This window comes from Sminthopsis crassicaudata, chromosome 1 (genome assembly GCF_048593235.1).
Source record: "Sminthopsis crassicaudata isolate SCR6 chromosome 1, ASM4859323v1, whole genome shotgun sequence".
Lineage (NCBI taxonomy): Eukaryota > Metazoa > Chordata > Mammalia > Dasyuromorphia > Dasyuridae > Sminthopsis > Sminthopsis crassicaudata.
This window is the reverse complement of record NC_133617.1, coordinates 721,377,042-721,401,055: the sequence shown is the minus strand read 5'-3', so window position 1 is coordinate 721,401,055 and position 24,014 is coordinate 721,377,042. Positions and strand designations below refer to the sequence as shown.

The 24,014-nt window shown below is 37.7% G+C and overlaps 1 protein-coding gene across 2 annotated transcripts in view; it reads right to left on the bottom strand.

Annotated features, from left to right (window-relative positions):
- SHQ1 (SHQ1, H/ACA ribonucleoprotein assembly factor) overlaps window positions 1–16,888 on the bottom strand; it is a 94,790-nt gene extending 77,902 nt beyond the window's left edge. The window contains exons 1-5 of one of the 2 annotated variants that reach the window (XM_074284097.1): window positions 16,454–16,888; window positions 15,240–15,304; window positions 11,572–11,694; window positions 10,485–10,645; window positions 6,053–6,165 (exon numbers count right to left, since the gene is read on the bottom strand). In XM_074284097.1, the coding sequence (XP_074140198.1) occupies window positions 6,053–6,165; window positions 10,485–10,645; window positions 11,572–11,694; window positions 15,240–15,304; window positions 16,454–16,596 (605 nt within the window). In that variant the 5' untranslated portion in view covers window positions 16,597–16,888. Of the gene's footprint in view, window positions 1–6,052; window positions 6,166–10,484; window positions 10,646–11,571; window positions 11,695–15,239; window positions 15,305–16,193 lie in introns of both variants that reach the window. The other variant, XM_074284096.1, reaches the window with a different exon arrangement.
- Between the last annotated feature and the right edge of the window lie 7,126 nt (window positions 16,889–24,014).

Below are 24,014 nucleotides of genomic sequence, written 5' to 3'. Positions count from 1 at the left end.
TTATTATAATTAACTGTCACATCTTATATATTTTAATCTTTCTTTCAATAAATCACTTTAAATGGAATATGCATATCCTAGAAGAGACAGGACATAACACTTCTTAGCTGTGTGACCCTGAGCAAGTCACTTAACCCCAATTGCCCACAGGAAAAAAATAAAAAATAAACAAGACAGGTAGTGGATAGAATGCCAGGCCTAAAGTCACATCTAGTCTCAGACCTTACCAGAGGTGTGGCTCTGGGCAAGTCACCTGTTTCCCTCAATTTCCCCACCTGTAAAATGAGCTGGAAAAGCAATCAGCAAATTATTCCAGCATCTTTACCAAGAAAAAATGGGGTCAACAAGCGAAAGGGACTGAACAATAATTCTAGAAGAAAGGGAGATGTGTTCAATCCATACTTGTAGCAATTTTTAAATACATTTAACTTTGCCTTGGTTGCTAATTATCATGTAATTAAAGAAAAGCAGACATCATAAATATCTTCAAACAGTAAAAGCTCACAACACACAGCCCTCCTCTCACCAGCATTTCACAGTGGAGACTTGTAACAGGAGGAAGTCCTACAGCTGGCAGCATACAAATGTCTAATCATTCCACACATCAGGTTTTGGGAAGACCATTATAAGCAGGAAGGTTTTTCAATCAAACAGAAAAAAAATAAACCAACACAAAGTTTCAGTCAGAATCCACACAATCAGCCTCCCACAATTTACTGGAGTCTTTCTCTTTTTTTCCAAAGCACTCCAAAACAGTTCTTAATACAAAGAAGGTGAAGCACCAAGGAGGAACTCGGCAAATTCATTAATTTTGGTTACTGTAGTTACTGACATGTGGCAGACAAAAGAGAGGAAGGGAAAGTGAGATTCATCTCTCCCCCACTGGGCGGGTTTTCTCCCATTGTGTGGTTCTCTTCCTAACTGTTCCTGCTTCTGTCTGCCCCCAGACAGAACGCTCTTACATTTGCACACCCCGTTGTCACTCCTGGCATCAGGAAAACCTGGAGAACAGAACACTGCCTGCAAGGGAACTTCTTTGGCATTCTCATTAATCGTTCCGCTTAAAGTCTTGTTTATCACTTAAAAAAACAAAACAGAAATCTCTTTATGCTGTAGAGATAAAATGGCCCCTAGAGAATGGCTACCATAGCTCCAATGTCCCGGTTCTGAGCTCTCTTAGTCTAAACTGAAAAGGACTAAGTAGAGAAGGGGATAGGGAAAAGAAAGGTTGGAAGGAAAACTCCAGGCATGTGAATTAAGTCCTACACCCTTTCAAAAGTGGGACTTGACTTGAAGAGGCCCAGACTCCGTCAGGAAGACCTGACCCTGATACACTCTAGTTGGGTGCCCCTGGGCAAACAACCACCGCCTGCCTCAGTTTGCTCCATCATAAAATGTGGCTAATAAATGAATGGCATCCATCACAAAGGGCTGTTGTAAAGATCAAATAAAATGAGCTAATATATGTAAGGTACCTTACAAATCTTAAAACATGATCTAAATGTTAGTAATTACTTATTAATATTAGTATGAATACTGACTATAGCCAGATCAAGTTTGCAATAACTTGCTAGGCTGATTACATGTAGTACTTGCAGTGGCTTTTGACTTTAAAATTATTTTTACAATTGTTCAAATGCATCTATCAATGACATTCAAGATGACTTTAGAAATGCAACATCAGCAGTATTTAAAATTATAACAGGGGAAACTACTACTTCTACCAAAAAAATGCTTTCCAGAGAAGAGAATGTAATGGAAAATACTAAAACCATTATTACCAAAAAGTCCTACTGGCATTTTACATAAAATAAAATTACCGTATATATCTGACAATACTCACTACCAGAAAAATTTTAGATTAAGACCAAACTCAATTTATACTGTGACTAAAAAATGACCATCATACCATAAGAGTACCTACCACACTGAGAACATACTTTCTGACAAAATTTCACCCAATGAAATTCAGTTAAAAATCCAATCAATTAAGTTCAAATCTTTTAGTCAAACTTTATGATTCCAAAATGTATTTGTTCACTTTCTTGCCTTGAAGACACAGTAAACTAAACATATTTCAAATTATTTTTAGTGATTCCAGTCAAAATTCTGAATAAACACTTTTCGAGGAATAACATATACACTGCTTCCTTAATTGATGGTTTTTCACAAGAATATTTTTCAGAAGCAAATTTTACCTCAACATTACGAAATCCTATCATAATGGTCTTGGAACAGGGGAGTGGGGAGTGTCCATCAACACACAAATCTTTATAGAAAATTTCTCAAAAAAAGTTGGCAATCTCTGAGAGATGTCTCTCTATACTCCTATTCCTCTTTTCTGAGGTTCCTGAAATGCCTCCTATTTGACTAATACTAATCAATTTTTTGTCTTATGTCTACCTTAGCCCCTGTCCCCACACACCCCTGCCCCACCCCGTAGCTCAGTTGCACAATTTAAAGGAAAACAAAGTTCTTCTCTTCTCTTCACTTTTCTGTGTGACTTCAGCATCTCTTTGCAGTCTGCAAAAGGACTAGGTAAGAGTTTGATCTAGAACTTCAATTTAGGAAAACAAGTATCGGATCTCTTTAAAGACCCTTTACAGACATAGGTGTATATGAGAACTTATATAGATGCACAAAAGTGTTGTTTGTTTGTTTTTTAAATTATACATGTACATTCTTCTTTACATATTTCCATATGAGTCATATTGGGAGAAAAAAATCAGAACCAAAAGAGGAAAACCACAAGAAAGAAAAAAAAAAAAAAAAAAAAAGGAAAAAAAAGATGAAAATAGTGTGCACTGATGCACATTCAGTCTCCACAGGTCTCTGGATGCAGATGGTGTTTTCTGCCCAAAGTCTGGAATTGCCTAGGATCACTGAATCAATGAAAAGAATCAAGTCTGTCATTGTTTGATGATCATCTATTCATCAAACAATCATAGCTGCTCATCAAACAATCTTATTGTTGCTGTATATACATGTGCTTTCATAACCAATTTTGCTCCTGTCCCAGAAACACATCTTTCATTTATAACAATGTTCTTTCTGAACTGTCTATAGCACTATTTTTTCTAATATTCTGTTTCACAGAACTAATTAATTACTTTAGGCAGGTTATGCCTATATAATAACTCAGAAGTAGATGTAGCAAGCGAGGAGATTAAGGTGAATTTATATTAACCCCAATAATTGTATATGTCACAAATGGAAAATGGCTGAACTAGCTGTGAAATATGAATGTGAATGAACATTCCAGTACTGCAAGAAATGACAAAATCAACCATTTCAGGAAACCTGGATAGTAAGAACTAAAATAGGGAGAAGTGGTCAGAACTAGAACTTTTCACAGAAAGGCAGCAACAATAAACTTCTTTGAAAAGGAAATCACACATTTCAGTCTTTTCACTAATTCAGATTATTCTAATTACTTTGAACTGGGAGAATTTTACAAATAACCATTTCTTCAAGCCTAATAACATTTGACATAGGATAATACCTTGGTGGTTTCCCCTTGTAAATCACCTCTTATTTCTAGGATCTTCAAGACAATAAACCAAAGATATAAACAGGAGAATGTGATGAGTTTTCTACTCTTTCTAAGTTCACACATCAGTTGAGAGTGAAAAGAATCAGTCTTCTTACACAAGAAATTAGGCTAGTTTCAAAATATGCATAGTAAATAAGTCACTTGCAGATAATCAACAAGTGTACATTTTCTTAAGCAAGTAACATCATCATCTGTAAGAATTTGCAGAATGGCTAAAATTTAAAACCCAAAATAAACCTAAGATACCATATAGGACAAGACCATACTTTCCATTCTGCCATTTTTCTCATTTTTTGGTCTTAATTGAACATATCTTTTTCAGAGATTATGATAAAAAGCAATATTACTTGTTAATAAAGAAAAATAGTTTTTGCATAATAATTAAAGTAATAAACTTCTGGATAAAAGAAAAAGGAAAAAGATAGAGAAAAACATAATTCTTATACAATGTTACTAATTATAAAACCAAATTTCTTAATGTCCTTAGCCCAAGCAGTTATTTCTGTTCCCTTTTACAAGAACTAGTCAATTGTTCTAATTAAGCTCCTTTCCCCTCAGAAATGTTCGTGATGTCCTTACCCTAGCCAGAGAAATTTGCTGACAATGAAGATTTCATTTTAAATATTCAGCATGAATATAAATGGGCTTCTTCAAATTGCTCTTCAGCAGACCTTTAAAACCACCAATAGGCAAGATAAACATAATTAGAAATGGCAACATGAATGGGAGAATTTCAGATGTCCTCTAAAATATAAAAGACAGTCTGTTCTTACTGTCCCTTAAAAATGTCCCAAAGTCTTGCTATTTATCACTATATTATATAGTACATGACATTTGCACATAAGTTGTACTTTATTCCAATTAGCCTCAGACTGTGACAGGAGATAAAATATTAATTACTAGAACAACAGCTAGCATCCACAGATCATATATATGAAGGAATGAGGGGAAAAAATGTTAAGTTCTTTCTCTAATTTTCCAATGCAAATTCCAATTGTCAAAAACTCATTTCCCCAAAAACGGAAAAATTTGCCAGGAATGAGATATGTTTAGAATATAATCTAGAAAAACTTTTGTAAGGAAATAACTCAGTCAAAATGGCAAACTCAGAATTTTTTAAAAAGTTCTTTAAAATATGTTCATAATGAATACTTTGGCACTATTAAAATCTGCAAATTTTCAATAATCCCAGTAAATTCAAATAAATACAAGCATATGAAGCTGCATACATACCCAAAAGCATTTAATGGTTTGAACGAACTTGACTCCACATAGCAAAACCAGTTTATACAGTGATTTAAAACAATAAGGGTTACTAGATTGCTTTATGATGGTTGATCAAAAAACAGAGCAAAACTAGAGCCAATATGATAAAATAGTAACAAGTGGTATTAATGAAGCACTTTATGACTTGCAAAGAGTTTTAAACATATCACTTCACTTGAGTCTTACCATCAAGCCTCAGCATAGATAAGCACTATAGGTATTATCCCATTTTAGAAATAAGGAAACTGTGGTGAAGAGAGGTTAAATTGTTAACAAACAAGATGCAAGATTCAAACTCAAGTGCTTCCATCTTCAAGTCTGATATTCTATCCTCTGTGCTGCAATGTCCCTCTTGATTCCAGAACTCAGCTCTGACCCTTACTAAAAAAATACTTAACTATGTCTTGTTAAGATGATTCAGAAAATGCTAAATTAAAATATTAAAGGTAGACTATAGCTAACAGAGGTGGGGAAAATAGCTATATTAGCATTCTAATTATACTTTCTTGAAGAATTATTCATTAGTTGAAGACAGGATTTAGCACATGAAAGTATTGGCTAAGCCTTGATTCTTGCTATAAATGCAAAGAAGGTAAAAATGGAGCTATACTTATGAAAATTCAAACAGTTTCATGTACTCAAGGCTTTGATCATTTTATCTTATTATTGTTATTTTAAAACAAATGGAGTAATTAGCCTTTATAATAGAACAGTCAAAAATATCCATATTTAGTATTTAGTATTCTTTTTTACCCTAGAGAAACAAAGCTTGAAGTAGCTATTACACATCTGCTGTTGCTAAGGCAGACATCTAGGAAATAATGTTTCACAACATATTTACGTATATCTAGTTCATAGAGGCACTGCCTGAGAGCTTAGCTCAATGGCCAGTTAAGATAGAAGAAGCCGCCTGGACCACAGTCATATCACACAAGAAAAGCTGGTAAGAGAAGCAGCTTCAAACTCTGACTAATATCCACGTTAACTTGGGCAAGAAGTGACTCCCTGGGCTGAAGTTCACTCATCTATAAAAAAAGAAAATAGGCCTAGATGAGTCAGAAGGTCCTGTCCAGTGTGAGATCCTATAGCCTCCATAAAAATCTTAAAAATCACTGAATTTCTCCCCGAAAAAAAGTTTTTAAAATATTATCCTCAAAACTAGGGCTGGGGAAGGAGTGAGAAAGTGATGACTACTTCACCCACTGAAGCTCAAGAACTTAACATCGTACTTACAAGTAATGATCAGGATCAAATTTAGACTCTTCAGCAGCGATCCGATTCTGTCTTCGTTCAGCTGGGGGAGTGGAGTCTGGGTTTTTAACGTCAATAACATCATTCATCTCTTCCTAGAGGCAGTAAGTTAAAAAAAAAAAGGAAAAAGTGAACCGTGTCACCTCAAACGTAAGTATGTCAGCCTCAAGACATACAATTCAGACAAAATATCAAACATAAAATGTCTGATTTATCAGTAAGTTGATTCATAAGACATGATACCAGATGCTATCAGTAAAAAGGAAATAAATAGCTCTCTTCAAAGACACATCAGTAAACAGATGTTTGCTGCTGAATTAAATGGCAATTTGATACAGCAAACTGAATAAACGTATTATGCTACCTTATATTCAGAACTTTTCAAAATGCTTTCCTATCTACAAACAGAAAAATGTTTCATTAGAAATGTTTGATTTTTCACTTAGGAAGCTAAAGAAACCGTCACACACAAAACCATTTTCAAGAAATTCATGTCTATGTTAAAATATTTCTATCTAACTCTACATATCTTTCCCAATCCAAATGGGAATATACAAGAGAGACTGCTTAGCCAACAGAAGCTGACTGGAAACCAACAGCTCAATCCTTCCATCTACAGACAAGTGGTGATGAAATCTGTCTAATGATGATGCTATTAGAGGCTGGGCTGGTTCTGAAAAAGCCCAGCGGGCAGGCAACATTCTCATTAGAGACTTAGCAACAGTGAAGAAGGCCCAGTGCGCCAACAGCGCAGCAGCACGCAGCAGGCCCAGCGTAACCCATCCTCTCCTCTGAAACATCAATCCCCAAGCTCCTCGGGAGTCCACTCACGCCAAGCAGCGGTCACTACAGCCTGGGACACTCCAGGACAAGCAACCCGACACATGCAGCTTGTAATGAAACCCCCAAGGGCTCCAAAACTCATGCAGTTGGGACAGGAAGGGAATGGGGAGAGTGAGTAGACCCCACACTCTCCACCACCACCGGCTAGGTGGGACACGTATGAGGGACTTTGTCCCAGACAGACGGACAGGCCAGACAAGGCAGACGTGGAGGGAAGCCCTCACAAAGTGCTTATTGATGCTCTGTCTGGTGCCTCATTTGTCTTATCCTCAGGCCCACTCTAAACATCTCCCAGACAGGAATGAAATAGGATCTCAGATACCACTACACACCTGTCAGATTGGCTAAGATGACAGGAACAAATAATGACAAATGTTGGAGGGGATGTGGGGAAATTGGGACACTAATACATTGCTGGTGGAGTTGTGAAAGAATCCAGCCATTCTGGAGAGCAATCTGGAATTATGCCCAAAAAGTTATCAAACTGTGCATACCCTTTGACCCAGCAGCGCTACTACTGGGCTTATATCCCAAAGAAATACTAAAGAGCGGAAAGAGACATATATGTGCCAAAATGTTTGTGGCAGCTCTTTTTGTGGTAGCTAGAAACTGGAAGATGAATGGATGTCCATCAGTTGGAGAATGGTTGGGTAAATTGTGGTATATGAAGGTTATGGAATATTATTGCTCGGTAAGAAATGACCAGCAGGAGGAATATAGAGAGGCCTGGAGAGACTTAAATCAACTGATGCTGAGTGAAATGAGCAGAACCAGAAGATCACTGTACATTTCAACAACAATACTGTATGAGGATGCATTCTGATGGTAGTGGAAATCTTCAACATAAAGAAGATCCAACTCACTTCCAGTTGATCAATGATGGACAGAGGTAGCTACACCCAGAGAAGAAACACTGGGAGGGGGGTGTAGATTGTTAGCACTAATATCTGTCTGCCCAGGTTGCATGTACCTTCGGATTCTAATGTTTATTGTGCAACAAGAAAATGATATTCACACACATGTATTGTATCTAGACTATATTGTAACACATGTAAAATGTATGGTATTGCCTGTCGTCGGGGGGAGGGAATAGAGGGAGGGGGGGTAATTTGGAAAAATGAATACAAGGGATAATATTATAAAATATATATATATATATAATAATAAAAAAAAAAAAGAAAAAAAAAGAAATAGGATCTCAGAAAAATGACTTTGCTCAAAGCCTTGGGCTGTGCGTGACCCACTGTGCCAAATACTAGACATGACCCAGACAGATAAAAAGACCCAGACCACAAGCACCTAATTTTTCGTTTTTTTGTTGTTGTTGTTGTTTTGTTTTGTTTTGTTTTTTTTTTTTTTTTTGGGGGGGGGGTGAGGTAATGTGGGGTAAGTGATTTGCCCAGGGTCGTACAGCTAGGACATGTACAGTGAGTGAGGCTGGATTTGAACTCAGGTCCTACTGACTGCAGGGCTGGTGCTCTGCACCATCCAGGGGCCCCAGAACCTCAATTGTCTCCTTCCTGATGTTTGTATTCTATAAGAGTTAAATGGATAGAGAGAGAGGAGCATGGACTCCAGGGAGGCCCCCCAGGAGTCCCCAGGGCTGGCAGCCTTCTGTGCGCAATTTCCCCTCTTCCAAAAACTAACAGCGACAAGCTCCAGGTGAGGGTGGGGGTGGAGGGTGCCACAGCCCAGAGACACCTTCAAGTCCAACCCCCTCGGGGCAGGGACAAGCTTACACAGATAATAAGCCTTCAGGTATGCCTCAACAGTCATAACTACTTCAGAAATTTATCTTGTCCCAAAGCAGCAAACTATACCCCAGTTTGTCATTTTAAATGGGAAAGCAGTATTTTAGAGCATGTTAAAGTTGACTTTAAATCTGCAATTTTAAATTAGTAGCAATTTCCTCAAAGCTATTATTCATGCAGCAATTATTTCAATTTCTTCTAACTGCATTACTGGCATGAATTATTAAAAGGGTCATATTTTTAGTCTAAAGCTATAAATCTGTTTTAATCACATAGAATGATTATCATAAATAGAGTACATAAAATTACACAGGAACTCTGCAGACAACCCAACTATGCAAGGTTTGTTATTTTTTTTAAATTTCTAGATCTTTGCCCATAAAATAAAGGTTTTGCCATATTAATAACCTCCCGAAAAAAGTATTCTTTCTTTACTATTTTTTAAAGTATTCTTTAACATCTCAGTCTGCATACATTTGTGGGAAAAATTACTAGATTACTAGTAATTTCTTAATGTTCATGAGCATAATGGGTTAAAATTAATGCAAAAGGAAAAAATATAACTTTACAGAATCTCGAAAACTGGAAAGAATGAAATCTAATCTATATCTTGTAGCAAAACCCTTTTGAAAGATAAAATAGATCAGGCAGCTTTACTTGACTACTAATTAAGCCTTCTTTTACATATTTGGGAAAAAATGTAAAATGAGATTCTATTAAAATCTTTACTTTTCAATGAATTTATTTTAGTATATGCACAGGCTAGTCCGGATCTGATACAGAAAAAATCCTGTCTTATACAGGCATAAGGGAGAGGACTGAAACAGCATTAGGGCATTCCTGACTTATATCAGCAACCTGCCTGGAAATCATTAACCCCTTCCTGAACTACAGGAAAGTGTCATCAAGGTACAAGGAACTCCCCAAGCACACTGGTGTCTGCATGGCTGTGGCTGCCTGATCACCGCACAACGCTCACAAGAAGGGAGGGAGCAGGTCCAGAACACACAGTGGAACTCCCCATCCTCCCCAGGCCTCAGGTTCTCCCCAGCCTTCCTGCCCTCACAGGTCCCCTAAACAGCCCCACATCCAATAAACTAAAGCACAGGGTGTCCCAAAGTCTCGGCATAACTTTACGCTCTTTATACCACACAGACTCTTGGGACACGCTGGATCTAGTGAGCTGTTAAGAAATGTGGCTTTAAAAAAAAAAAAAAAAGATAGTAGCTCACAAATATTTTCATACTAGAACATCCCTTGGGACAATCATTTAAAGTATCTCATCTCGCAGAATGTAGCCTAATGTTTGAGCTGCAGGGGGTAATGAAGACAGTATCTTTTTTCTGTTGGGACTCATTCCTATTTCCATACACAGAGATGGCTTATTACCTTTATCATTAACAAATAACAAGTACCTACTGGATACTAATAGTAATAATCTTTATATGGCGCTATGTGCTAAGTCCTTTATCTCATTAGATGCTCATCACAACTCTGGGAAGCAGGTCCTACTGTTCCCATTTCACAGATGAAGAAGCAGAGGCAGAGCTTCAGAGACTTGGACAGGGTCACCCAGCTAATCGGCATGAGAGGCCGGATTGGTGCACAGGTTTCCCAGACCCCGGCCTGACACGCATTATGGATTCACCCTAGTCATCAAAAACTTAGAAAAAAGAATAGCCAAAATATATTGAATAATAAGAACCCACATTTTTATCAAGCTCAGTGCAAGTGCTGGCTGAGTGAATTTCAGTTTGAGAAACACTGATTTCAAGTATGAGAAAAAAGTCTGAGACATTCTTCAAAAGAAAACCACAAACCTGTAATCTCTTAAACACTCCTGTGCGCAAGTTTCCAAACCCATAATGGTACTGGGAATTCAAATCATTCGCTGTTAATTCTTCATATGGAGACTGTTCAATCTCCCAATCAAAGTCTTCTTCCTCATCTTCCTTACAGTCTACAGCAACCTCAGAAGAACCTAAATATGTTGAATAGTACAAAGGAAAGAGGATTATTTTCCTATTATGGGAATGACTTTCTCATTAGAAATTCATGAGTACAGTGGCTGAAAGTCAAGTTCAAGTTTTTCACTTTTCCCAAAAGACTTTACCTTACACTTCTAAATTTTCTTCCAATGAGTCCATTAGAGGAAGGTTTTTGTGTTTCTTTTTCAAAACGCATGCTAAAATAACAATATATTTACCAAGCACTTACTTTAGATGCTGGATGCTGTGGGGAATACTTTACAAACATCTTTAACACCCCAGGCAGGAAGGTGCTATTATCCCCATTTTACAAAGGAGGAAATTGATACAGATATAGCTTAAGTGATTCCACGCCATTCTGCTACAGAACATAGCTGCTGGGAGAAGGGTAAGCCCAATGACCTCCATGCTATGCGGACCACATAGAGATGCTAAGCTCTGGCCACTGGCACAACAGAGATAGCCATCTCAGCATGTACTTTGTGAATTTGTGAAAAAAGAAGTAGTCTTCTGATACCACTTCCCATGGTTGTGTTTAGGACTAAAGCTTTTTAATAACCTTTGTTCTCAATATATTTTAATCTCCCCAGCTAGTGTCTAAGGACAATTTTGAACTTCGGCCCCCAAGAAATATATGAAAAACACTCCCTTTATGCAAACAAGCACGTATATTCGAACATCTCTGATGAGGGGCAGGCAGGAACATAAAAATAATTCTCTAAGCAACATTTATTTCTTACTGGGGAATCCCAATACGGTTTGTAAATAAATCTATATCACCTACCTTTTCTACCCTTCCACATATGTACAGCCATTTGCTCATCCGATCTGCTCTTGCAGACAATCACCTATCATGTCCATTCTCCTGCCTTTCCAACAATTCCAAAAGCTTTCCTGTTCCTAATGGCTATGCACATACCTGTCACTTCCACAAGGGGCTTTGCAGATCTGGATTTCTTTGATGCCAGGAGGGCTGTCAACATATTCAGTCCCTCAAAATGCTGACCAGGAGTCTCTTTTGACATTCGAAGAGTAAAGATTCCTTAAAAATGAAAGACTTTTTGAATTAAAAGGATCTATAGTTTAGCACAGAACATACGATTTAACAGATAGTATACATTTTCATTTATTTCAAAATTGGTTTTAAAAGGTATATATAACAGTGAATTAGAAGTTCCTGAATTTAAAATTCTGCCATTCCTTTATTTGAAAATAATTTTCATCACTTGCATTTCTCCCTATGTCTTCCTCCTCTAAACCTATTAGAGGTCACCTTATGGGGATAATTGCTCATCTCAGGCACAGGACTTGTTCTCATTTTGCTGTCCCCCTTTTCAGATCTCAATCCTACAGCCAGAACTTTGTCAGTTCTCAAAGAATTAATTACCTCCTCTATTCAGATGAGTCACAAATCTAGAACCTGTCATCACCAGTTACAGTCATATATTTCAAGTTGAACATTCAGATGTCCAATATTAAATTGTTTTCATCCTAAACCTAAACTTTCCTATTTCTGTAAAAGGGACCACCACTGTTCCAGTCTCCCAAGTCCGTAGTGTCAATATTATCCTTGCCATCACAATCCCTCCATCTCTCCACAGACCCAATCAGTTGTAAAGCTTACTGTTTCTTACTCAGTTTCCAATCTTTACCAATCTCAGCCCGGATTACAATGTCTTCTAATTGGTCTTCATGCTGCTGAAAGTCTCTCCCCACTCTGGCACATTCTACATGCCCCTCAACCAAAGTGATATTCTTTAAGTGAAACGCTGGACCATGTGATTCTCATCCTCAGTCATCTTCAGGGGCTCCCGACTACCTACAGCTATTTAAAGCCTTTGCAGTCTCATCCCGACATATCTCCCCAGGCTCACAGGAGAGGATTTCCCTCTGAGATCCAGCCAAAATAGCCTTCTCTCAAAGCTCCTCAAACCTGCCATTCCACCTCCTGTCCACATGCCTCAAAATTGATTCCTTCTGATATTCTTCCTTAGTACCAGTTTCTGCAAGAAGCTCTTCCTAGTCCCCCAAATGTCTAGTGCTTTCTCTCAAAAACTCTTGTATATAATTGGGTATATATAATTATGTTTCTATATATACTTGATATCTCCATTGCAACGTGGGTTTCTTGTGAGCAGGAATTACATCTTTCTCAAGCATCTAGTGCAGTGTTTGGCATGCTGTAGGTACTTTAAAAGTGATGGCTAACAACAAGATTACACAATCATCAATTCTGATGGACATGGCTCTTTTCAACAATGAGATGATTCAGGCCAGTGCCAATGATTTTATGATGAAAAGGGATGGCTCCTAGAGAGAGGAGTGTGGGGACTGAGTATGGCTCACAACATAACATTTTACTCTTTCTGTTATTGTTTGCTTGCATTTTATTTTCTTTCTCATTTTTTCCTTTTGGATTTGATTTTTCTTGTCCAGCAAGAAAATTGTATGAATATGTGTGCATATATCGGATTTAACATATATTTTCACCATATTTAACATATATTGGATTATCTGTCATTTAGGGGCAGGAGTGGGGAAATCAGAACACAAGATTTAGCAAGGGTTAATGTTGAAAAATTATACATGCATATGTTTTGAAAATAAAAAGCTTTAAAGGTGCTCCAAATCACTATTGGTCAAAGAAATGCAAATTAAGACAACTCTGGGATACCCCCCCCATACACCTCTCAGATTGGCTAAGATGACAGGAAAAGATAATGACGAATGTTGGAGGGGACGTGGGAAAACTGGGACACTGATGCATTGTTGGTGGAGTTGTAAATGGATCCAACCATTCTGTCCAGCACTTTGGAACTATGTTCAAAAAGTTATCAAACTGTGCATACCCTTTGACCCAGCATGCTACTGGGCTTATATCCCAAAGAGATCTTAAAGAAAGGAAAGAGATCCACATGTGCAAAAATGTCTGTGGCAGCCCTCTTTGTAATAGCCAGAAACTGGAAAATGAGTGGATGCCCATCAGTTGGAGAATGGTTGAATAAATTGTGGTATATGAATATTATAGAATATTATTGTTCTGTAAGAAATGACCAGCAGGGTGATTTCAGAGAGGCCTGGAGAGACTTACATGAACTGATGCTGAGTGAAATGAGCAGAACCAGGAGCTCATTATACACAGCATCAACAAGACTAAAACAATCAATTCTAATGGATGTGGCTCTCTTCAACAATGAGATGATTTAAATCAGTTTCACAGGTGCAGTGATGAAGAAAGTCATCTATACCCAGAGAGAAAATTGTGGGAACAGAGTGTGGAACACAACACAGCATTCTCACTTTCTCTGTTATAATTTGCTTGCACTGTTTTCTTTCTCAATTTTTCTTTTTCTTTCTTCTTTATCTGATTTTTCTTGTGCAACAAGATAACTCTATAAATATGTATACATATATTGAATCTAACATGTATTTCAACATATTTAACATGTATTGGACTACTTGCCAGCTAGAGGAGAGGGTGAGGGGAAGAAGAGGAAAATTTGGAACAAAAAGTTACGCAAGGGTCAATGTTGGAAAAATTACCCATGCATATGCTTTGTAAATAAAAAGCTTTAATTAAGAAAAAAAAAAAAAAGATTAAAAAAATTAAATAAAATACTAAAAAACTTTTGATTAAAAAAAAAGAAAAAAGAAAAGAAAAAGCTTTTTTAAAAAAGTGTTGACTAGATGACTAATTGAGAGAGACATGTTCCAAAAGTACATTGTAATCAGGTTGTGGAGGGCCAGGTGAGAGAGACTAGACAGGAAATGAATAGTTACCAAAAATTCTGACCTGAAGAATATCACAGTCAAAGCTGAAGATAAGATTATCTTAGCAGTAATCAATGTGTGGAGCAAGTTAGCAAAACAAATACATTTGTTAGGAATCTATTCCAACTGTCTAAGTCAGAGGCCTTGGAATAGGGTATTAGCAATGGGAAAATAAAGGGAACAAACATAATATGTGCAGCCAGATAAAGAAAGAAAACTGAAATTCATATAAATTATGTAAAGAAAATTTAAGCTGTCTTTAAATGCCATTCTAGAATACTGGCAAGTTAAGATATTAAAGTTTGTTTTAATTTTAAAATAATCTTAATATTAATATTAAGATGCTGGGCTATCAATTCCACAACAAAGGTCACCGTTTGTAGATTACCACATTTAGAAGTTGTCTCACACACTTTGACTTCCAAATATCTTTCAATAACCATAAAAAAGTATAAGTACAGAATAGCCAGCCCTACCATAACTCCATTTTAAAGATTCCATTTTAAAGATTCCAAAGCACTTTTTATTATTCCATTTAACACAAAATATAAAATCACAGAACTAGAAGGCTGAGAATGAGCTGACACTATCTAGTTCAACTCTCTTATTTTATAAAGTACATTATGATAAAATAGATTAAAATGACAATAGCAAATAAAAGCATTAAAATAAAATGTTAAACATGCTATATAAAGAAATAAACAAAGAGTAATGGCATGTTTTATTACACTGATTCTAATTCCACCTAGAGATTCCCATAGTGCCTCCAGTTATAATCATGTGATTATTTTGGGCTGAAAGAATCCAATGGTGTACCTTTATCCACGTCATATGAACCATCTTCTTCTCCATTTTCCGCTATTCTTCCAGGAAGAGTTAATCTGTGAATTTGAAAAAGATTTTATCAAGCATTTAAATCAAACAGCACCAAATTTTAGCTACTTAATACCAAGCAAACCCAGGGCTCTACCGGCATTGCCATGTCCTCTCCTGCTTCCTCCACACTTCCAATGGCTCAGGAATCTTGCCTTCCCTCCCATCCCAAGCCTTGGGTCACTGGCTTCTGGCCTCATGCACCAAGCCCAAGTGCAGGCTGACCCAGTCCTGCTCCATGGCCTCCAGAGCAAACAGAAAGGCAGCCCTGGGCTCCTGAAGCTGGAGGTTGGGGGCCAGAGCAGTGCTGCCTGAGTAGCTGAGATCAGCACAGAGATCCCTGAAGTCCGGGAGCAAGAGAAGGGGCTCAGCCAGCCACAATCCTCATATGACTGAGGGAATCCTCTCACATTCAAATCTGAGGCCCAAACCAAGAGAAGGGGCCAGCCGGGAAGGGCTGCAGGGAGGGTTTATGAGAGACCCCTCCCAGCAACTCCATTATGGTCAAGGAGCCTATTGTAAGTAGCTACCGCTGTGGTTTGTTTGTTGCAAGCACTGGAAACTGACCAGCTGGTAGTTTCAGAGCTGGAAATGGCCTGGGGGTAATCGATGCCAAACTAGCAAGGACACTGGGAAACAAGGTGTGTTTGCCCCAAGCCTTTACTCCCACTGCAAATCCAGGCTTTGCACTGCACTAAAAAGGCAGGAACGTATCAGATTCCGGACTTCTTCCCCCAGATGCTGTTTTTCCAACCCTTTTGACTTGTTTTTGTTCTTAGGGGAGGTTACAAGGTTTGCCCGAATATCCTAAGTGAAAAGCACTGGGCTATGCAAAAATGGGCAATGAAGGGAGAAATTCACAAAAAGAGGATAAAATCTGTTTTTACAGACACTGACAAGGAAGAACAGAAAAGTGGCAAAATCGACCCTGCACCCTGGGGGGTGCCGCTTTTGGATAAGTTTTCATTCCTCACTTCCAGTTCGGAGTGTTTAGTTAAGTTTCGGGGGGTGGTTTTATTAAATTGGTGCTTAAGTCCCGAGATGACTCCCATAACCCACAGTTCAGTCACTGGGGTCTGAGGCTTCCTGGCTGTCACTCGGCCATCCTGGCCCGCCCCCGCCCCTACCAGCGGGAGGTGGGCCCCGCCCGCACTCGCCTGAGGAAGTACGGCTTAGCGTAGAACTTGAAATCGAAGCCCTCGAAGTAGACCTCGAATTCACCGACGCGCGCGTAAGGCACGCGGATAGCGATCGTCAGCGACTCAGCGTCCTGGCTCAACTCGAACGCGGGCGTGATCATGACGCAGCGAGGGCACGATCGACGGCTCGGGAATGGATTGGCCAGACGGCGGATCCCCCACCGCGAACACGACACGCACGAGAAAGCCACAGGTTGGAGGGGCGATGGTGGATAACTCTGCTACCGGAAACTTAACCGCATAGAAAAGATGCCCTCTTTGCTGGTGTTGACTGATGGAAGCGCTAAAACTTCTGGTCTCCAGTAGAATAGTCGAACGCGCGCCGTGCGGTCATCAGAACCATGCCGCAGGCGCACCTTCTTCCACGGGCTTAACGTCGGATTTCCGGGTCCCGGCGGAAGTGGCGCTAGCACGGAAGGAAGTCCCGCCTTCAGTTGCCATGGGGACGCCGCCGGCTTGTGTGGGGAGGAGAGGAAATAAAGGTGGGCGGAGTACGGGCGGGAGAGGAGGTGGCGCCGCCGCCGCGACTGAGACCCGGTTTCTCCGGCCTTCCTGCGCCCTCCAGTCATTTCCTTCCTTCCAGTTGCATCCTGCTCCCGTGATCGCGCTCTGGGCCTTGTCTATAAACCGGAGTCTCGCAGCCGCGGCCTGTAGAAACGGGAGTCCATGAACTCCTTTTCCGTCCCCTTCTTGCCCCACATGGAGAATAGTAATAAAAACAGCTACGTCTACATAGCAATTCCTACGTGCGGGGCACCGTGCTCAGGGCTCTATAGTAGTCGGGCCTAAGCCCCAGTGTATCCACCGCCCACGTGACCCGAAGCGAGTGATGTCATCTGCCTCAGTTTCCTCTTCTGTAAATAAGAAAAGGCTCCCCCACCGCGGGAGGGTCTCCTTCCTTTTCCTCCTCTCCTCCATCCTGGAGGCCAAAGTCACCCCGCCTCATTTAGTGCTGGGGTCTTGGGCCTTGATATCTTCTAAGAAATAAAGGGGGCTTCGAGCCCCAAGACCCCTCATAGCCCCTTCCCATCTCCTCTCCTAGCTGATCCATCCCTTCCCCAACTTTCTGTCCTCTTTCCTCACCTCATCCACACACCAAGCGCTTAGTGTCCTGCCTCCTGAAATCGCCCACCTCTTCATCTGAACGTTCCATACGTGTTTGTAGCCATATTTTAATTTTCTTCTCTGTCCAGAAGAAACAAAACTGGAAGGGCTGATACCAGCACGGTGGTCGACAAAGTTAGATCCAAAGAACAATTTAATTTAGGCTAGATGAATAATTTTTTTTCCCTGAGGCTGGGGGTAAGTGACTTGCCCAGGGTCACACAGCTAGGAAGTGTTAAGTGTCCCAGACCATATTTGAACTCAAGTCCTCCTGAATTCAAGGCTGGTGCTCTATCCACTGCGCCACCTAGCTGCCCCTGAATGAAACTTAATAGTAAATGTTGGTACAAATAGATTGTGAAAAATAACTGCTTCTGGAATGTATGTAGTAGAGAAAAGAGAGAGGCCTTTCCAATAAAATCAGGGGTAAAGTGAGGATGTCCAACACTAATTAATACAATGTTACAATTAGTGCTGGAAAAAACAACAACAAAGCAATAAAACAATTTGATACTAATTTAGAAATAGATCAGTAACTGAACAAATGAGTTATACAGCATATAGAAGCGAATGAGCATAGCATGGTGTTCAGTCACCCAAAGACTGGTTACTAAGGTAAGGATTCCCTTTTTGATAAGAACTACTTGGAAAAGATGACCTCAGCCTGGCAGAAATTAGATATAGAGCAACATACCACAATAAGCTCCGGATAGATACTTTGTCAGAAAGCGTTATCTCTCATCTCACTTTACCCTCAAAATAATTCACACTACAGATATCTTTCTTTTATAGAGGAGGAAAATCTATGTTAGATTAAGACTTGCCCCATAACCTCACAAATCGGTGTTAGTAGAAGGATTTGAACCCAGGGTCCTCCTGACCAATTTTAGTGCTCTTTAAAATACACCAAACTGCCTCAAAGTGCAAAAGAAAAAGAACTACAAGAAAGTGCTTTTCTTACGTGCAAGCCATGTTCATACTAGGCTTGTAAATGATTTAATAGAAGTAAAAAAAAAAAAAAAAAAAAAAAAACTAGACTTGTAAAATAATTCTGTGGGGTCCACACTGATAAATGCTGCTAGATTAAACAATATGGATTGTTTGCTATCAGTGTTGATAACCATAACAAACAAAGCTTATACTTATATTTAATTCTCTGGCATTGTTAAGTAACTACACATGGAAATGTAACTCTCCGTAATGAGCAGTTTCAGGTATTAGAATCTTTCTGGTTGTGTCCTTTTATACAAATTCCTTAGGGCAGGACCAAGTCTCTAACACAATGATTTTGATTGATTCAAGGACCTATTCACCCATGGTTCTTATAGGTTGATTCAAACAAGATATTTTTTTTTACTAGCAAAGATTTTAAGTGCATTATTCTTCCAACCCTAGGTTTATTTTTCCATCTTGGATAAAGATTAGTTCTAGGATTGTCAGTGAATGCTATCTTGAGAAACATAAATATAGTCAATCAGGTGGACGATGTTCACTTAAAGGTAACAAAAAAGGAAAAAAGAAAAAAAAAAAGCATGTTCTGCCACTATCTTTTGTGAGACTGCTTCTCCAGCCCTTATCACTCTTTTTATAAGTCCACCTGGAATTGAGCATACATACAATCATTGTTATGTGTGATTTAAGTATGTCCTTTAGTAAGTAGTCTGCTAATAGCAAACAGCAATAGAAAGATGTAAAGTACTATTTACATTAAAGATTTTGCCAGTAAATAAAAAACAAAAGAACATGTGACTACTAGAATACAAAATCATCCATCCAAACAAACAAACAAACAAAAAAAAAAGATGTAGGCTAGTCATATGTTAAAAGCATGGGCCAAAAGCTTGAATACTATGATGGTATTCAGAGGAAAGCCTGTAGGACATTGAATGTTTTCCCTATAAAGAACATATGAGAAGAGAAGATATAGAAAAGAATTGCATAGATTTAGAAAATGTGGACGAGTTGTGATCTGCATCTTTTGAGGAAGTAGATTTGGGAATTATATAACATTCTAACCTTTTTAAAACTTATCCTGCCTTTTTCCTCAGCCTGGCAGAAATTAGATATAGAGCAACATACCACAATAAGCTCCAGATAGATACTTTGTCAGAAAGAGTTATCTCTCATCTCACTTTACCCTCAAAATAATTCACACTACAGATATCTTTCTTTTATAGAGGAGGAAATCCTGCCTTTTTCTTTTCAGATTACTAAAGAAACACAAAACTTTGTGGTTGCAAACTGCTTTTTAATATATTTTAAATGATTTCCAAACAAATTCTACTATGCTAAGTCCAGGAAAACAGTTAAGGAAAATTTGCAAAAAAAAAATTTAGAAATCATTTAATTCAACTTCCTTATTTTATAGGTGGGATCACAGGTGAGAAATGCCTCCCTCAAGGCCAAGAGTAAAGACTGGAAGCCAAGTTTTCTGATTCCCAGTTTAGGATCTTTCTACAGCAAATTCCCACCCTCTGAATGTCCCATGTCTGCACTTCTTTCTTGTTACTTTTACACCTCTTGTTTCCTTTTCTTACTGTTTCTTTCTGAATGGAGACAAATCACCGTATATTATGTCATCTTTTTTTGTCTTTATTCCTACCAACTTATACTGTCTATAAACATGCCTAGGTCAAAAAAAGTAAGAATCAGCATAATATGTAAAAAGAGCCTGCTTGAAACCAGCAGGGCTTATCCTGTTAGGTCCTAAGACCTGAGTTAAAAGCTTGTCTCAGACACTTAATGGTTTATGTGACTGAGCAAATCATTTCAACCTGTTTGACTCAGTTTCCTCATCTGTAAAATGAGCTGGAAAAAGAAATGGTAAACCGCTCCAGTATCTCTCCAAGAAAACCCCAAATAGGGTCCCAAAGAGTCTGACCTACTAACTGAACAACAACAAAATCCCTGTCCTTGACTTGTACTCTGAGAAGCTGGCGAGAAACTCCCCTGTTCTCTGAGCAATTCTCTAAGAAGGCTGGTAGAGAATCTTCTCACCTCAAGTTCCTCATACTAATGAAATCATAGATCTAATCCCCTATCTCTCTGTAAAAGAAATGTATTTTCTCTGTAAGTTCCATTGAGCTTTTAAATTCCAAATCACATTTGTTAGCTAGAAAGTGTTTTTAAACAAATCATTACACTTTCAGCCTACACTTTCTATGTTAGAGATGTTTCTGATAAAGAGATACTGTTTGTTTCCAGAAGGTGGCAGGCCTCCAGGATATCAGTAAAAAAGATTATCCCTAGAGGTTTAGGTTTTTAACCACTGAAAATAATGAATGAATAAGCTGTGGCTCATTTTCTGTGCTAGTGCTTTCAACAACTATCATTATCACAGTCTTCTATAGAATAAAATTACTTAGTAGCAAAGCAGGCTTTCATAAAATTCAGTGATAGATTCAATAATTGACATACCATAATTTCCAATTAGATGAAAGTTAGAGGAAGGAGAAAAGGTCTTTATCAATTTGACAAAATGCAAGTAAATATCAATGAAGCAAAATCATCTCTCTGTAATTAAATTAATTACATGTACATTTCCTTAAAATTACAGTACTTTTCCTCTCCATGTAAGCTAACATCAAGTTTGCTAAAGAAAGAGAAGTATTTCAGTAAATACAATATTATTTTCACATGTTGATAGCAACTTTGCTCCTATTTTCAAGCAAACATGACCAAAATTTCATTTGGATTTTTTCCATTTATATTGCATTTTTAGAATTTTATTCTTCCCCATTCTGTTTTGCTATTTTTTTCCTCACTAGTACATGTATGACGTCTATATTACCTATTTGTCAGAAACCTTTGTAACACAAAAGGCCTGAATTAACTTTGGGAATTTTTAAAAATTGTTTTTATTCTAGAATTTTATACACAAAGCACACATATATACACAATAGAACACAAAAAGAGGGATTTCAGATGAAAACATGATCTTCATTTTATATCACTTGATTTTTAAAAATATATAAATTCAATAATAAAAATAAAAATGTTACTTTCAAAATTGACATATCTGTGTTTCCTTCTGTTTTTTTTTTAACCTAACGATTCTTTTTTGGGGGAATATTACAATTGCCAATTTCTCCAAACAAGAGAGAGAAAATAAACTGGCATACTAAAGCCAAATGAATCAACAGAGTGGATTTGTCTAGAAATAAATGTCTCTATAACTTAAATCCAATTTTGATTATAATAAGTTTTTGTACAAACAAAACTAGTGTGGACAAGATCAAAAGGGAAGCAATAAATTGAGAAATCATTTTCACATTTAGGGGTTCTGATAAAGGCCTCATTTCTAAAATATATAGAGAATTAACTCAAATTTATAAGAATCCAAGCCATTCTCCAATTGATAAACGGTCAAATAATATGAACAATTTTCAGATGAAGAAATTACAACTATTTCTAATCATATGAGAAAGTCTCTAAATCACTATTGATCAGAGAAATGCAAATTAAGACAATTCTGAGTTACCACTACTCACCTCTCAGATTGGTTAAGATGACAGGAAAAGACAAGGATGAATTTTGGAGGGAATGTGGGAAAACTGGGACACTGATGCATTGTTGATAGTTGGAACTATATCCAAAAAGTTATCAAACTGTGTATACCCTTTGACCCAGCACTATTTCTATTGGGCCTGTATCCCAAAGAGATTATAAAAAAGAGAAAAAGACCCACGTGTGCAAAAATGTTTGTAGCAGTCCTTTTTGAGTGGCAAGAACCTGGAAACGAGTGGCTGCCCATCAGTTGGAGAATGGCTGAATAAGTTATGGTGTATGAATGTTATGAAATATTATTGTTCTATAAGATAGGATCACCAGGATGATTTCAGAAGCCTGGAGAGACTTACATGAGCTGATGCTAAGTGAAATGAGCAAAACCAGAAGATCATTGCATATGACAACATTAATATTATACAATGATCAATTCTGATGAATGTGACTTTTTTTCAACAATGAGATGATTGGTGCCAGTTCCAATGATCTTGTGATGAAGAGAGCCATCTACACCAAGAGAGAGGACTGTGGGGACTGAGTGTAGACCATAACATAGCATTCTCACTCTTTTTGTTGTTGTTCACTTGCATTTTGTTTTCCTGATCATTTACTTTTTTAAAATCTGATTTCTCTTGTGCAGGAAGAGAATTGTATAAATATGTTTATACATATATTTAACATGTTTAACATATATTGAATTGCTTGCTATCTAGGGGAGAGGGTGGGGGGAAGGAGTTAAAAATCTGAAACACAAGGCTATGCAAAGGTCAATGTTGTCAAATTGTCTGTGCATATGTTTTGAAAATTAAAAGCTTAAAAAATTAAATTAAAAAAAGAATAAAAGGAGATTATATCTATAAAGTTTTTAAGGTTTGTAAACCTTAAAACATGCATATATAGGTACATGTTATCTATATTATATATAAATTATATATATAATTTCATATTTTGCATGTATGTGTATATACAATAACTATTATAAAATAAAAATAATTTTATATATACATATATATATTTTTAAAAGAAACCCAAGCCAAAATCCAAAATTAATATTTCTGCTAGAGATTCAGAAAATTAATAACAATTTCTATGTACAGTATGCTAACAATCACATAAAAAAGGCAAATTTTATAGGATGTTACTACAGGAAATGTTGAAATTTGAAGGTTGTTCTTAGTATATATACCCACTGCTTCCTAGCAGTAGCGGGGAGAGGTGATAAGGAAGAAACCTTATTTCCATTTTCCATGGTAGGAAGAAGTAAAACTAACTATACCCCTAATTCTCCTTTGCAATCTCAACTATGGTAAGTGTCTCTCATTGCTCCTTATAGGATACTAACAACACTAATACTTCCTTGTCAACTCATCTGCTTCTTTTTGATTATCATATATCCAGGGCACCAAGAAGATAAAGGTACTGTTTAAAAAAGGATGAAAGGAAGGAAGAGTGAAAAAGAAAGAAAGAAAGAAAGAAAGAAAGAAAGAAAGAAAGAAAGAAAGAAAGAAAGAAAGAAAGAAAGAAAGAAAGAAAGAAAGAAAGAAAGAAAGAAAGAAAGAAAGGAAAGAAGGAAGGAAGAAGGAAGGAAAGAAGGAAGGAAAGAAGGAAGGAAGGAAGGAAGGAAGGAAGGAAGGAAGGAAGGAAGGAAGAAAGAAAGAAGAAAGAAAGATAGAAAGAAAGAAAGAAAGAAAGAAAGAAAGAAAGAAAGAAAGAAAGAAAGAAAGAAAGAAAGAAAGAAAGAAAGAAAGAAAGAAGAAGAAAGAAAGAAAAGAAAGAAAGGAAGGAAGGAAGGAAGGAAGGAAGGAAGGAAGGAAGGAAGAAGGAAGGAAGGAAGGAAGGAAGGAAGGAAGGAAGAAGGAAGAAGGAAGGAAGGAAGGAAGGAAGAGGGAAAAGAAAGGGAAAGAGGAGG